The following is a 13,325-nucleotide window of genomic DNA, read 5'->3' on the forward strand; positions in this document are numbered from 1 at the left end:
TTCCGTGCCCAAGGTCTGTGGTGAAGCCGACACCTGCAGCCCATTTCCTGGGACCCTTGTGGGCTGAGAGGCCGACGCCTGCAGCCCCTTCAGCCACCGCTCCTAGTCCCTCTTCGTTGGAGAGGCCGACACCTTTAGGCCCTGCAGCCCCTGTTCCCTCGTCGGTGGAGAGGCCGACACCTGCAGGTCCTGCAGCCCCTGTTCCTGGCCCCTCATCAGCAGTGAGGTCATCGCCTGCAGGCCCTGCAGCCCCTGCTCCTGGTCCCTTGTCAGCGGTGAGGCCGACACCTGCAGCTCCTTTAGCCCCCATTCCTGGTCCCTCGTCAGCGGAGAGGCCGACGCCTTCAACCCTCGTTACTGGTCCCTCGTCCATGGAGAAGCCAATGCCTGCAGCCCCCGTTCCTGGTATCTCGTCGTCGGAGAGACCGATTCCTTTAGGCCCTGCAGCCCCTGTTTCTGGTCCCTTGTCAGCGGTGAAGCTGTCGACTCCTGCAACGAGGCTGGAGGTGGAAATGGCGTCCCCTACTCCAGTTCCTTCCCAAAGGTCTGCGGTGAGGCTGACACCTGCAGCCTCTGTCCGGGTTCCCTTGTCGGTGGAGAGGCCGACGCCTGCCGCCCCTAGTCTTCCATCGTTGGACAGGCCGACGCCTTTAGGTCCTTCAGCCCCTGTTCCTGGTCCCTCGTCGGTGGAAAGAACGACGCCTTTAGGCCCTTCAGCCCCTGTTCGAGGTCCCTCATTGGTGGAGAGGCCGACGCCTGCAGGCCCAGCAGCCCCTGTTCCTGGCCCCACGTCGGCAGAGAGGTCATCACCTGCAGACCCTGCAGCCCGTGCACCTGGTCCCTTGTCAGCGGTAGGGCCGATGCCTCCGGTCCCTTCAGCCCCTGTTCCTGGTCCCTCGTCGGCAAAGAGGCTAACGCCTGGGGCCCCTTCAGCCCCCTTGTCAGCGGTGGGGCCGATGCCTCCAGCCCCTTCAGCCCTCGTTCCTGGTCCCTCGTCGGCGGAGAGGCCGACACCTGCAGCCCCCTCAGCCCCCGTTCCTGGTACTTCGTCGTTTGATAGGCTAATTCCTTTAGGCCCTGCAGCCCCTGTTCCTGGTCCCTTGTCAGCGGTGAGGCCGCCGCCTGCAGCCCCTTCAGCCCCCGTTCCTGGTCCCTCGACGGCGGAGAGGCCTACGCCTGCAGCCCCTGTTCCAGCTCCCTTGTCCGCGGAAAAGCTGATGCCTGCAGCCCACGTTCTTGGTCCCTTATTTTCTAAGAGGTCGACGCGTGTAGGCCCGGTTCCTGTTGCCAAGATGCCTGTGTGGCATTGCCCACCGTCCCGGGCTCCACAGAGACACTACGCACGACAATACACAAATACTCAAACAAACAAAAAAATTATCTGACCATTCTGCACATTTACCAGGACTCCCAAAAAAACTAACCCACACAACTGTTTAATAAATCAGTTACTCAAAACAACATATTGCCTGTAATGAACCGGTTGCCTCATAGCTTTTCAAGAACGAGCACAGTTTGGCGTAGCTCCCTTGGGCCTGTGTTACTACCCACCAGTGGCCCTTCAGCCCCACGGTCTCTATCGGGTGACCCCTCGTCCTGCAGCGAGGGAGCATGAAGAGAAGAACCCGGGGGGTTACTCGCAGAACCCAGAGGCAGTGTAGGGCTTCAGTCTGTCATAATGAACCTACCATTTCTGTCCAGGATTTAAAGGACTGTCAATGCGATAGGTTAGTCCAATTTCTCCACTAGAGTCCAGCACAGCCAGTACCCTGTGGTGGCCCTCCCAGTGGGTGGCCAGCTTCACAATGGCCGCATATGGCCAATACATTTCATCAAAATACAGTCTCTGTGTTTGATAAGTACTGGTAATAAACTGCCTGGCGCTGAAGAAAGCAGTTTCCAGCCTCCCTACCAGGGATTCAATGAAGTGCGGGTAAACGGCAGGAGTAACTATTTGCACTCAAAACAGGTCAATCTAAGGAGGGCTGTTTTAGACAGGGTAAAAAGGTCCTGTTTTAAATGATCCTTGTGGTATTTTGACCAAAATATGTTTCAGACATTTCATTAAGACCTCAAGGAACCATATCAAATGTGATAAAATGGGCATAATATATCTCCGTTAAATAAAGTTTAGTTAAATCAAAGATTGTTTCATAAATCTGATTCAATTTGTGCTCATTAAAAGATAAGAGTAATAAAGGGCTGAAATAATTTAAAATAGTGCTTTTTAATACATTTAGAAACTATATTACTTACTATATGTATTATATGTAGAGTGTCATTTTGGTTGGTGGTGTGCCCCGGGATTTTGTAAATGTAAAAAATGTGCTGCGGCTCAAAAAAGGTTGAAAATCACTGGCTTAGGAGACACTAACCCACACTGCATGAAAATACGTATTTGTGTTCACAGGACTCTGCAGGCAGCACAGAATACTGCCGGGAATTGACACGGGGTTCCAGTTTCTGGCGGTTTTACAAGCCTGAGAATGTTGGGAGTTGACCCCCTGCTCCTAGGTCTAGGGGAGGTGTTCACATTTAAATGACAATGCTTTGAGCTTTACAAATGCAAATCAGGATAGTTTCACTCAGTGGTGCATAGGTAACACCTTTTTCTAAAAGGTACTAGCTAAGGTACCAACTAAAATATCTGGCGTAAGTACACCAGGCTTAAGATATATATAAAATCTGAAATTGTAGCTTATATAGATTTCCCTTATGTAAGTAAGTGTGCTATAATTAATTACTTTGTATACCATGAGCAAAGATCAATACTATGATTTCTTTTTGAAACAGTGCAATTTATTTCAACCTTTTCCTGTCAGGCTCATCCAAGATAATATGTTGGAATGGAGAGAGTGGCACCACTGTACAGTTTTCTAAGATAAGTCTTTCTGCTGACACCAAAACATTGTGCTTCACATAAAGCATATCAATTGTGTCAACGGCGGAGAAGTTCTTCAACATGGATGACATTAAATTAATAATTGAAGAATTACAGTGAGTTGTATGATCCTCAGCACATGTTGTATAAAGACAACACCAAAAAAGACACATGTTGGGACGCTGTTGCAGTTAATATTGGAGTAACAAGTAAGTATATGCTTGAAAAAAATTATTGAATGCCGTTTTTATTGTAGGCTGATAACAGCGAAAGTATGTGATGTTATTAGTAATGCGTGGCGCTTCGGCGTCGCTACCGTGTCCGGTGTGAACAGCCAAGCGCGGGCGCATTAGGGATTAGCGCTTATGCGTCACTTACGCGTCCGGTGTGAACCCGGCGTTACAATAACAATTCAACTCTGAGGGTACAAACACAGAACAGCAAGAATCATGTAAGTACATTTGCTTAATACCAGAAAGAGTAAACTGGTCCTCAGTCACATACTCATTCTATAGAAATGTAAAGTACAATTTAAAAACTGTTATAACCGCTGTTTCAAAAGTGAAAAGGTCATTTGTGAGGTTTTACTCTGAAACATGAAACTACCGTCTCGTGTTTTGCGTGGTCCGACGAGTGATTCTGTTTTCTGTTTAAAAAACTTGCTGAACTCGACATGACACTGTTTCCCTGGAGGAGAGGATGAGTGCGTTGGAAAGTAAACCTACGGTGGCCCTGACAGCTCAACGAACAGCAACTTAAGAAAACACATGCAAGTTGACAAAACACAAGCAAAGTAAGAAAACATCTTCATCAATTTCACAACACAACACAACACATTACAGAAACGCGCAGCAAATAGACAAACACCCTGCAAATACACAAACGCGCAGCAAATAGAGAAACGCGCAGCAAATAGACAAACGCGCAGCAAATAGACAAACGCGCAGCAAGTAGAGGAGAAAACACAACGGAAGTGTTTCCAGAGGACAGCTAAAAGTGATGGACACTGCTGCCACAAAAACGTCCAATACACCATAGAAATTCGGTTCCACACAGGGTTCTGCCGCGGCTCTGGAGCCGAATGCGGCTCTTCAGCCCCTCGGCAGTGACTATACAGTACAGTGTTGTTCATATGTTTCGCAAACGCTGAACTTAACGAAAAAATCAGTTTTTATAGTATTAACGTGAACGTAACGATGAACGTGAGTGAACATCACGTAAATTTTTTAAATCATCATCGTATCAGGCCATCATGAAATACCAGGAGCAGGCGAGTGTGTGTGTGTGTGTGTGTGTGTGTGTGTGTGTGTGTGTGTGTGTGTGCGTGTGTCCCGGCGCTCCGACCCCGCCCAATGCCGTCTTCTCCTGTTAAACTGAATAAACAGCGCTAACAAGCAAGCCCCTGTTTGTGAGGCAATATATTGTCCATGTGTGCAGGGGTAGGAAACCTTTACTATCAAAAGAGCGAGTGGGCGGGGTCGGAGCCCCGGGACCCGGGACCTATACAGTCTATGCCCGGGACCGGAGCACTCGCTACACACACACACTCGCCCGCTCCTGGTATTTCATGATGGCCTGATACGATGATGATTAAAACAATTTACGTGACGTTCACTCACATTCATCGTTACGTTCACGTTAATACTATAAAAACTGATTCGTTAAGTTCAGCGTTTGCGAAACATATGAACACCACTGAACTGTACAGTCACTGCCGAGGGGCTGAAGAGCCGCATTCGGCTCCAGAGCCGCGGCCGAACCCTGTGTGGAACCGAATTTGCATGGTGTATTGGACGTTTTTGTGGCAGCAGTGTCCATCACTTTTAGCTGTCCTCTGGAAACACTTCCGTTGTGTTTTCTCCTCTACTTGCTGCGCGTTTCTCTATTTGCTGCGCGTTTCTCTATTTGCTGCGCGTTTGTCTATTTGCAGGGCGTTTCTCTATTTGCTGCGCGTTTCTCTATTTGCTGCGCGTTTGTCTATTTGCAGGGAGTTTCTCTATTTGCTGCGCGTTTGTGTAATGTGTTGTGTTGTGTTGTGAAATTGATGAAGATGTTTTCTTACTTTGCTTGTGTTTTGTCAACTTGCATGTGTTTTCTTAAGTTGCTGTTCGTTGAGCTCTCAGGGTCACCGTATAAACCCCCCCATACACACACACAACGAGGCAGTCACTGCAGATTAGGCCGAGACTCTAGCTGCAAGTCCTAATTTGCAGTGTGGAAAATGACGCCATTGTACGTAAGTAACTGTTTAGTAATTGTGTCTTTTTGCTGTGGATCTTCCAACGGTTATGTAGTGAGGCTATTTTCGTTTATTAATAATATACTTGTCACAGTTCTCTGTTCCTCCAGTGCCCCTCCTCCTCTCTTCTCTCTTTTTCCCCGCAGGTGCAGCTCGTTCCGTTAGATGACCCGGCTCACCAGGCGCACCTGCACTCATCAACTGCTACTTGTCACTACAGTGGTAGTTTCTCGTTCTCGGCTCATAGTCATATCATCCTGTGGTTATTCTCCCCGTTAATCCTCGTGTCTTTTCTCCTGTCCTCCAGTTACCCCGTCATCCTGCTCACCTGATTCACCTTCCCGCTGACGAACTCCCGGAGCCATCAGCTACCCCATCATCCTGCTCACCTGCTTCTCCATTCCTGCTGAAGAACTCCCGGAGCCATCAGCACTCCCTCGTCCTGCCCTCCTGCCTCTCCCCTGCGCTGAAGAACTCCCGGAGCCATCAGCACCCCGTCTATCCACCTTGTCCCACGTTAAATAAACGTCAATGAACGCACCACCTCAGTGCTCTGTGTTTTGCCTCCGCTCTGGGGTCCACCCGTCTCGTATCGTAACAATACTAATGTTGTTTTTCAGCTGCCTGTACTAAGGCGTACTATGAGTCTGTATGACGGAACTTCCTGTACATCCAACCGGACCTTGCAGCTCTTCGAGTAGCATTGATAAGTTCAGGAGTCGACAGAGAAGAAAGAGTGTAAGGTTAGATTCATTAGATCATATTTCAGTTACATGTATAGGTGTATGTTGTCATTGAACTGTGCTAATTGTATTGATTGTGTTTACAGCCGATTGAAGCGGGACAGATGACATGGATCCATCCTTCCACAGCCATGAGTTCATCGACCTGTGTGCCACACTTCAAATAAGACTGGAAGCTACACTTGAATTTGTTTTCTTTATCTCTTCTATACTTTTGTTTTTAGTATGTTGCTGTAACTGAACAATTTTCATATTATTTTGCGACTTTCACAATTCATCTCTCTCGTTTGCATTGTCCTGTGCTCTGTTACATGTAAACTACTGGCATGTTACTTCCTGATCCCCATATTGTCCTCTTACTCTTTACAACCAGAGGGTGGTGCTACTGCACTCAGACAGAACTTAGAGGTTTGCATCATTTTGAAAGCTTTAATAATTTAATGCTGTTCATCAAGCTTTGACTGACTTCTGTGATAGTGAATGAATATAAAAATAAAAGTGTTGAGATAATTATTTGACGGAGTGAAAAGCGTTCAAATCAACAAGAAAAACTAAAACCAAAAGGTTAGTTTTTGATCCTTTGTTAACCTGTTAGTCAGACTATGGTTTTCCTGTGCTGGAACTGAAGTAGACAGCAGTTACCCATTCACCATCAGAACCTTGCACCCCCACTTTGTCACAGCAGATTCTGCTCTTTCTCTGGTTAGCTCCAAGATCCCACTCACATATTAAGTCTAGAGGTTGGAATATAAATTAACCATAATGTCATGGACAGTTACCTATGGCAGATAAGCAATGCAAGGAAAGGGCAGCCACTGCTGCATTCCAGACCTGGGAGGATTATCTGACCTCCGGCCAACTGGAAGGATTGTTATCCCATTTCCTTTGAGTGTAAACCCTAGCATACTCATATTACTCTGTTCACCACTGCAGGGCACTGTATGAGTTTCCTTTCCATGGTATTAAGATATGCTTTGCGAAAAAGAAAATATGACAACCACACAAGACCCTTTTTTATATTTATATTGAAAAATGAACATATTGTTTCATAATCACACAATTCCAAGAGCTTTTTTTGTGGAAAATACATTTACAGTAACAAAATGGCACAGTATGGCTGGCAGCTGAACATTAATTAAGCATCAGATGTCTGTCACCTAATCCACTGCAAAATCATTTTGTGCAGGGGAAAAAAATCTGTGCAGTGCAGACTGGAGGAAAATAAGAGGGGGGAGTGAGACAGAATAAAAAAAAGCTTGTCCGAAGAATTTTTTTCTTAAACATTAAAGTTAATTTAAAAAACACATCATCATCATGGCCGAACTAACACCGGCAAAAATAAGGATGTAAAAAAAAGATTGTGCTCATGAGGTAACAGTCATGCCATTAAACACCCACACACAGGATCCTGACCAAATTTCACAATGCTGCCTGACACGATTGTCATCATTATAGCTCATCGCGCATCTTTTCTCCATTAGGTCTTACAACTCTGCCGATATAAAGGATTGAGTTGGTCTTGCTGTCCTTCACCAGGAAGATGAAGGGATGATCCACGTAGAATAGTTTAGGGTCCCTCAGCTTTCCAGAGCCAAAGATGCTGGTATCGAACGGATTTCCATCAATATCCAGCTCCAGGGCCGAAGCGTGGTAGACGTTGGAGAGGTAGAGGTCCTTCTTTCCAGAAATGTTGGAAAAGTCCGCCTTGGCTTTGTCTACGGCTTCGGTTAGCCCAAGATCAGCCAGGTGTTTCTAGAGAAGACAGAGAAAACAGCAGTTCTCAGATGATTTTTTTTGTATGCACAATATATCTATGCTTGTGAGAACCATCAAATCACCACCTGTTCACCATTTACCTGCAGATTATGGCTGACTTCCATAGAGATCTTAGGAAGAGAGATGGCCACAGCTCTGTTCTCCATCTTACTGAGCCAAATGTCCACCTGATTCCTGGTCAGGAGTTTCTCCAGGCGTTCCAGAGGCTCCAGGTGGTAGGGCATGATGAGGATCATGGAGGCCTGCTTCTGACCCAGAGGCATGTTCAGCACAAAGATACGGTTCACAGTGTCCTCGTAGAAATCATACAGACCTGTATGAAAAGCAGTCAAATAAATCTAATATTTAGTTCACACTCTTGTCGAGTCAGACATTAAGAATCAGCAATAATGGAGAAACTCACCTGTACGGTGCATCATGGGAACCCCAACGGTGAATGAGCGAGTAACCAGGAAACCACGAGTGTCCACCATTTTTTCATGGAACTTCTCATCCCAGTGAGCTGTGGGACAAAGATAAGAAGACTCTTTTACACCTCTAATTTAATTAAGTCATGATCAGAAATGTAATAACTTGGCTTTGAATCAAAGAGATTATTTATACTGACGCTTGAAGAACATGGCGTTGACAATCATGGCTCCATCTGGGTTCTGCACGTCCTTGGTGACCTCGGGAAGCTTGCCATCAGTTGACTTTACTGCCCAATCGTTGATGGAGTTCACAGCGCTCCTCTTGTCACGTAAGTTTATTTTTGAATGGTCGAAGTTATAGTGCTTTTTGCTGCTTTTCACAAAATCGTCAGCAAAGGAGACGGAGCTTGGCCCATAAAGGCGATTGTTGATCTTCCATGTGGTGTTGCGTGTCTTGGCATTGCTCACCTGGGAAGAAACAACATATGAACTGTGAATCTAAACTCAGGGTCTATTTTAAGGCCTCCTGGGATTAGAGGAAATAAAACAGGTTTATTATAAGGTTTCATTTATTGTATCAGTGTACTTACCTCAGAGAGCAGCTCAGACAGTCCTGCATGCAAATGCTCATCCTTTAGTTTGTCAACACTGAGGACAGTTTTGACCTGCGAGGCAGTGGAGGACTTTCCACCAAGAGCCACCATCCCAAGAGAGGAGGCCACCACCACAGGAGAGATGAGGATGTTCTCTGAGTCTTTCTCCTTTGCCATGTTGTGGTAGAGGCTAAAGAAATAACAAAAACAAAACAGTGCTTTCGTCAAGTGCACAGTCAGGTAAATTAACCTTAGATATATATAGCCATCAGTTTATAAATGATTATTGTCAGATTGACAGACCTGAAAGCCAGGTTTGCACTGTTGTCAGCCAGTGTGATGGCATGACTGCTCAGCTTCTTGTCCTCTGCAGAGGCCACAAGGGACAGCAGCCAGAGAGCTGCAATGTTTGTCACCCACATCCTGTCTGTATCTGAATGCAGCTGTAGAAGCCTGCAAAAAAGCGGATAGTTACTGCGTGAACATTACATAACCTGGGTTGGTTGAGTAAATTCAAATAAATCATGTAGTGAGTAGCATGCATTTCTCAATGGAGGGAGTTTGTGGATAAATAACACTCAGAACTATATTCATTTATCAAATATATTGAGTAGAATGAAGTGGGAGATTGCGAGTGCACAGTCTGGATGTGAAGCTGTGGTAGAGGAAGGGCAGGGCTGGCTCCGCCCCCACACAGAATCTTGGGAATGCCTCCAATTTGAGGCAGACATGTTCCTCGCCACGTCAGCAACAGCTAGAGGTTCAGCTGTAGAGCCACTGTGTAGCGTGTATAGCTCTGTGCAGACTCGAGGCTGTAAAAAGATGGCTCTCAATTTTCCTGAATTCATTGCAATCAATGCAAACTGTTCTACATCTGCATTCCATATTGTTCCCAAGCCTGTGGAAAGGATCAGAAACTTGTTTTCTGTAGCAGCACTCATTTCCCGGACAAGAGTTTGTACCTACTTCACACTGAATCTAAATGATCTCATCAAACAAAGAACTGCCTTTGGGCAATCTGATTTTTCATTTACGGGCATCATGCATTGGAATATGCTTCAAAAGCAGATGGAAATTAGCTGAAAGCTCATTTTGAGATCAACGTTTTAGTGTATTGTCCTTGTTTGATAAAAGATAACGAATAACTAGATTCATAGCCTTAACACTGTGATAAACCAGATGCCCTGATAGAGCTCAACAGATTTCTGACAACAATCCACCAATGCAGAGATACATTGTCTTTGTTTCTGTGCTTTCATAACTTGTTTTACAGCAGGAATGACTTTTGCATCATGTTAGGATACCTTGAGATCTTTTGATGTCTGCGATTTTCATTCTGAAAGACAAGAGGTGTATGTAGTAATCTCCACAGAGCAGTCAATAAAACATTCAGGCTCTGGTGGAAACATTCTTTGTCATCTGATTCCTCCGTCTTATTTTTACAATTATTCATCCCATAGAAATAGAGACTTCCAAGTTGAGGTTATAATGCAAGTCTGTTCTGCTTGTTCACACACGATCAGGGTGTGGCTGTGTGTGTGTGACCCAGAAAAAATTTCATCCAATCAGACGTGCTACAGTAGAGCAGAACTGATTTCTAGAGGACAGATGAACCGCCCATCTTCAACACCGTGATAGATCCAGATTAAGTCAAAAAGCTAGATGGGATGCATATATCAAACTTTTCACTGAATTTATACTGAAATACATTTGAATTCTCAATAAAGCAGTGACCTGCAGGGGGCTAACTAATATGAGAATCAACATGCTGGGATAAGTTGAAGAAGGATTTTAAGCACTGCTTAGTTGTTTTCCTAAAAAATAAGTCATGTGAAATATGCAGGTCAGACAGCAGGAGAAACAGCAGTAGATTTTAAACTGGTTAAAATGGAAAAATGCTGGACTGAAGCCTAAAACCTGAAAAAAAAAGCAGCCCATTCACCCTCTGTATTCCATCCTGAAAACAAAGACCATTGTCTTCCAATCCTTACCTGGCACAGATTCACTCTATGTGTCCCGTCTGAGCTGTGTCCTGTGAATGTAATGTAATGTCAGTTCACTCTCCTGCTCTATATACCCTGTGAGAGAACCTTCTAGAAGTGGGAAGGGGATATTCAAATGAGGGATGTCTGTGTTATCCTTAGGAAGTTGGAGGTGGGACTTCCCACAGGCTGGACGGAAAGGGGTTGGCTGGAGTTGAACTCCTCAGCACTGGTCTGGGCTCAGCTGTGAGACTGTTTCAAAAATGGCTGAAGAAAAACTCAGAAAAAAATCTGACTGTGGATCAGTTGTGGTTTGCTGATGTGCAAAAAATAGTGCTCAGCCTTCAGGTCCTTATGCCGCTGGCTGACTCAATCTCCAACACCACTTTCATCACATAGAAAAGATTTTGCTGAACTTAAATATGACCGGAATGATTTCACTGCACGAGAAAAACAGATAATGTGGAACCTTCAAGTTGTTTTTTCAGCTGTTGCAGCTTGTGGGAGTGTGTGGGCCTCTTTAGGGAAACCGCCCCTCTGCACTCTCAGCAGACGAGACACCAGAGAATGGAAGCTGTTGTTCTTTGGAGACGAGCAGTATTTCATGTAGCAGAACTTGTCCGATTTAATACGTAAACATCCAGAACTTCAGTTCATTCACTTGCAGTAATGTTTCTCAGAAGTTGCAACATCTCCAGCCCAGCCCCCATCACCAGCCCTGCCCCCACCCCCACAGTGCCACGTCTGTCCTTCTCAACTGCTGAGTACAGGGTGGTTGAAGAATGGGGGTGCTGCGGAGAGCTAACTTCCAGACCTCCTTTTTCATTTCATGCAATATTGCTTTAAATATAATAAAGTAAAGATATAGGCCTAAAGTATGTAACCCTGATCAGTCTCAACCCTTTTTACAGTAGATGTTGGTATTATCCTACATCTGTTGCTATTTTACTTATTAATTACTTCCCATGAAGTATTTTGGACATCTTGTCTGCGCTATTCTGGTTTGCACTACTCACATTCTATCTAATGTGTGCCTTTTGACAGTGTGTACTTGAGTACTTAATATGTTGTAAATGGTAAATGGTTTTCTATTTATATAGCGCTTTTCTAGTCTTGATGACCATTCAAAGCGCTTTACAGTACAGTTTTACATTCACCCATTCACACACACATTCATACAGTGCATCTATTCGCAGCACTTAGCTGTGTACTTATATATTTCGTCTACCTATATGTTTACGCCGGGGATTAGAGGGAAGCAGCTTTTCAATCCCATCTATGTCCTGTACATATGGCAGAATTGACAATAAAATTGACTTTGACTTTTTTGGTCTTGCCAGAATGCGCATGAATTACAAATGCTGTTAAAGGGCAGAGCAAGACTGGATAAGTTAACACTTGTATTTGCACAGTATGAAATTTGGTTCACAGTGTTTTTCCTATCAGAGGAATTCAAACAATCTCTTAATTCCCATACTCGTCCTCTTTTACCTCTCTCAGCAAACTGTCCTGACATACCAACTGATGCGTGACGGTCGGGGGAGGTACTTAGAAAGTTTGACAAAAGTTTGAGAAAAATAAATCTCCATAATCCAATCATGTTGTAAATTTACGGATGTTTTAAAACATGAGCCATATACTGTGGACATTGACATTATTAGCAATTTTGACTTTGTGAGATTCACACACCATGTTTGCAGCCTCTTTCCTCCTGTATACAGTTACATTAAAAGGAACATAGATTAACTGCTTTGCTTTAAAGAAAAGGCTCATATTGTATGCAGCATTAGTGCACACATGTGATGTATATCTAAATACAGTGTGTGTACAGTATGTGTCTTTAAGCACTTTTCTGATCCACCACCACACACAAACTGAGGGTCAGTGCTGTAGACGTAACAAGAAATGATGCAATATTTCAGCAAATTGAATGTGAACATATTGTCACTTTTCTTTTAAAGACAGTTGGTTAAGTCAGGATCCAGGACCATGTCCGTCACGTTTTCTCCACCAGGGACTCCAATAAAAGAGAAAGACTAGCAGACCTTACAAGGTGGAGCTACTCAACAAAATTCTATTTGAGGACCAGAGCCCATTCAACATCTGCACCTAATCACACCACACTCAGCACCAGTTTTGGTTGGCTGTTGCTCTTTTGCGGTTGCTAAAAATTATCTGAATTTTGATCTCCAGTTTCCCTCATTAACAATAGTTCAGTTCTGGTGAAGGAATTTGGATTGAACATTTGTAAGATAATATTAACAGATTTTTTTAGTTTAAGGATTTTTTCTGACAATTTGTATTCACAATGGTGGTCTATGACAGCAGGTTGATAGACCAACACTGTATTATTTCACGTATTAGAACTGTTACTTCAGTTCTGGTACCTCCCACATAAGACAATTTATACATACAATTTTAGGCAAGTTCCCGCTGTTGGACAGTGTGGCCATCTGTGGAACTGACAGTATTTAAATGGTGACATCTTGGGCAACAAGAGAGGTTGTCAAGTGCCAGACGAATGTTAAATCACCTCTCACTCATAAAAGCAAACAAAACAAGGCTTTGCAGTTGGCACGCCATCAGCCGGACACGTGCCTGAGGTTTCTTGATTGAAAGTTTGGTTTTGTTTAGAAGGAAAAGATAAATTAATGTAGTGTTTATTAATACATTTTACACAATAAGATAAATATGTGAATAA

At 44.4% G+C, this 13,325-nt stretch overlaps 1 protein-coding gene and 1 long non-coding RNA gene across 6 annotated transcripts; one reads left to right on the plus strand and one right to left on the minus strand.

The window, feature by feature from the left end:
- Positions 1 to 4,819: 4,819 nt before the first annotated feature.
- Positions 4,820 to 6,373, plus strand: LOC128440454 (uncharacterized). 4 transcript variants are annotated; one of them, XR_008338533.1, is made up of 4 exons: positions 4,820 to 5,342; positions 5,428 to 5,647; positions 5,741 to 5,858; positions 5,950 to 6,373. It is a non-coding gene; the product is annotated as an uncharacterized LOC128440454 (long non-coding RNA). The 4 variants fall into 4 exon arrangements; XR_008338531.1 differs by having other exon boundaries at positions 4,820 to 5,117; positions 5,267 to 5,342; positions 5,428 to 5,858; XR_008338532.1 differs by having other exon boundaries at positions 5,428 to 5,863.
- A 497-nt stretch (positions 6,374 to 6,870) lies between these two features.
- On the minus strand, positions 6,871 to 10,774 carry serpinh1b (serpin peptidase inhibitor, clade H (heat shock protein 47), member 1b). 2 transcript variants are annotated; one of them, XM_053423164.1, is made up of 8 exons: positions 10,634 to 10,756; positions 9,947 to 9,978; positions 8,946 to 9,095; positions 8,640 to 8,832; positions 8,247 to 8,517; positions 8,043 to 8,141; positions 7,720 to 7,952; positions 6,871 to 7,615 (listed from the first exon to the last, which is right to left on the minus strand). In XM_053423164.1, the coding sequence occupies exons 3-8, from the start codon at positions 9,062 to 9,064 to the stop codon at positions 7,313 to 7,315; spliced, it is 1,218 nt and encodes a 405-aa protein (XP_053279139.1). In that variant the 5' UTR covers positions 9,065 to 9,095; positions 9,947 to 9,978; positions 10,634 to 10,756; the 3' UTR covers positions 6,871 to 7,312. The 2 variants fall into 2 exon arrangements, with proteins under 2 accessions (XP_053279139.1, XP_053279138.1); XM_053423163.1 differs by lacking the exon at positions 9,947 to 9,978 and having other exon boundaries at positions 10,634 to 10,774.
- Between the last annotated feature and the right edge of the window lie 2,551 nt (positions 10,775 to 13,325).

This window comes from Pleuronectes platessa, chromosome 5 (assembly GCF_947347685.1).
Source record: "Pleuronectes platessa chromosome 5, fPlePla1.1, whole genome shotgun sequence".
NCBI lineage: Eukaryota > Metazoa > Chordata > Actinopteri > Pleuronectiformes > Pleuronectidae > Pleuronectes > Pleuronectes platessa.

Coding starts and splice junctions, on each gene's coding strand:
- serpinh1b (XM_053423163.1), bottom strand. CDS start 9,064: ATGTGGGTGACAAACATTGCAGCTCTCTGGCTGCTGTCCCTTGTGGCC. Junction 8,518..8,639: donor TGTCTGAGCTGCTCTCTGAG/GTAAGTACACTG, acceptor GTTTCTTCCCAG/GTGAGCAATGCCAAGACACG. Junction 8,142..8,246: donor CAACGCCATGTTCTTCAAGC/GTCAGTATAAAT, acceptor TTTGTCCCACAG/CTCACTGGGATGAGAAGTTC.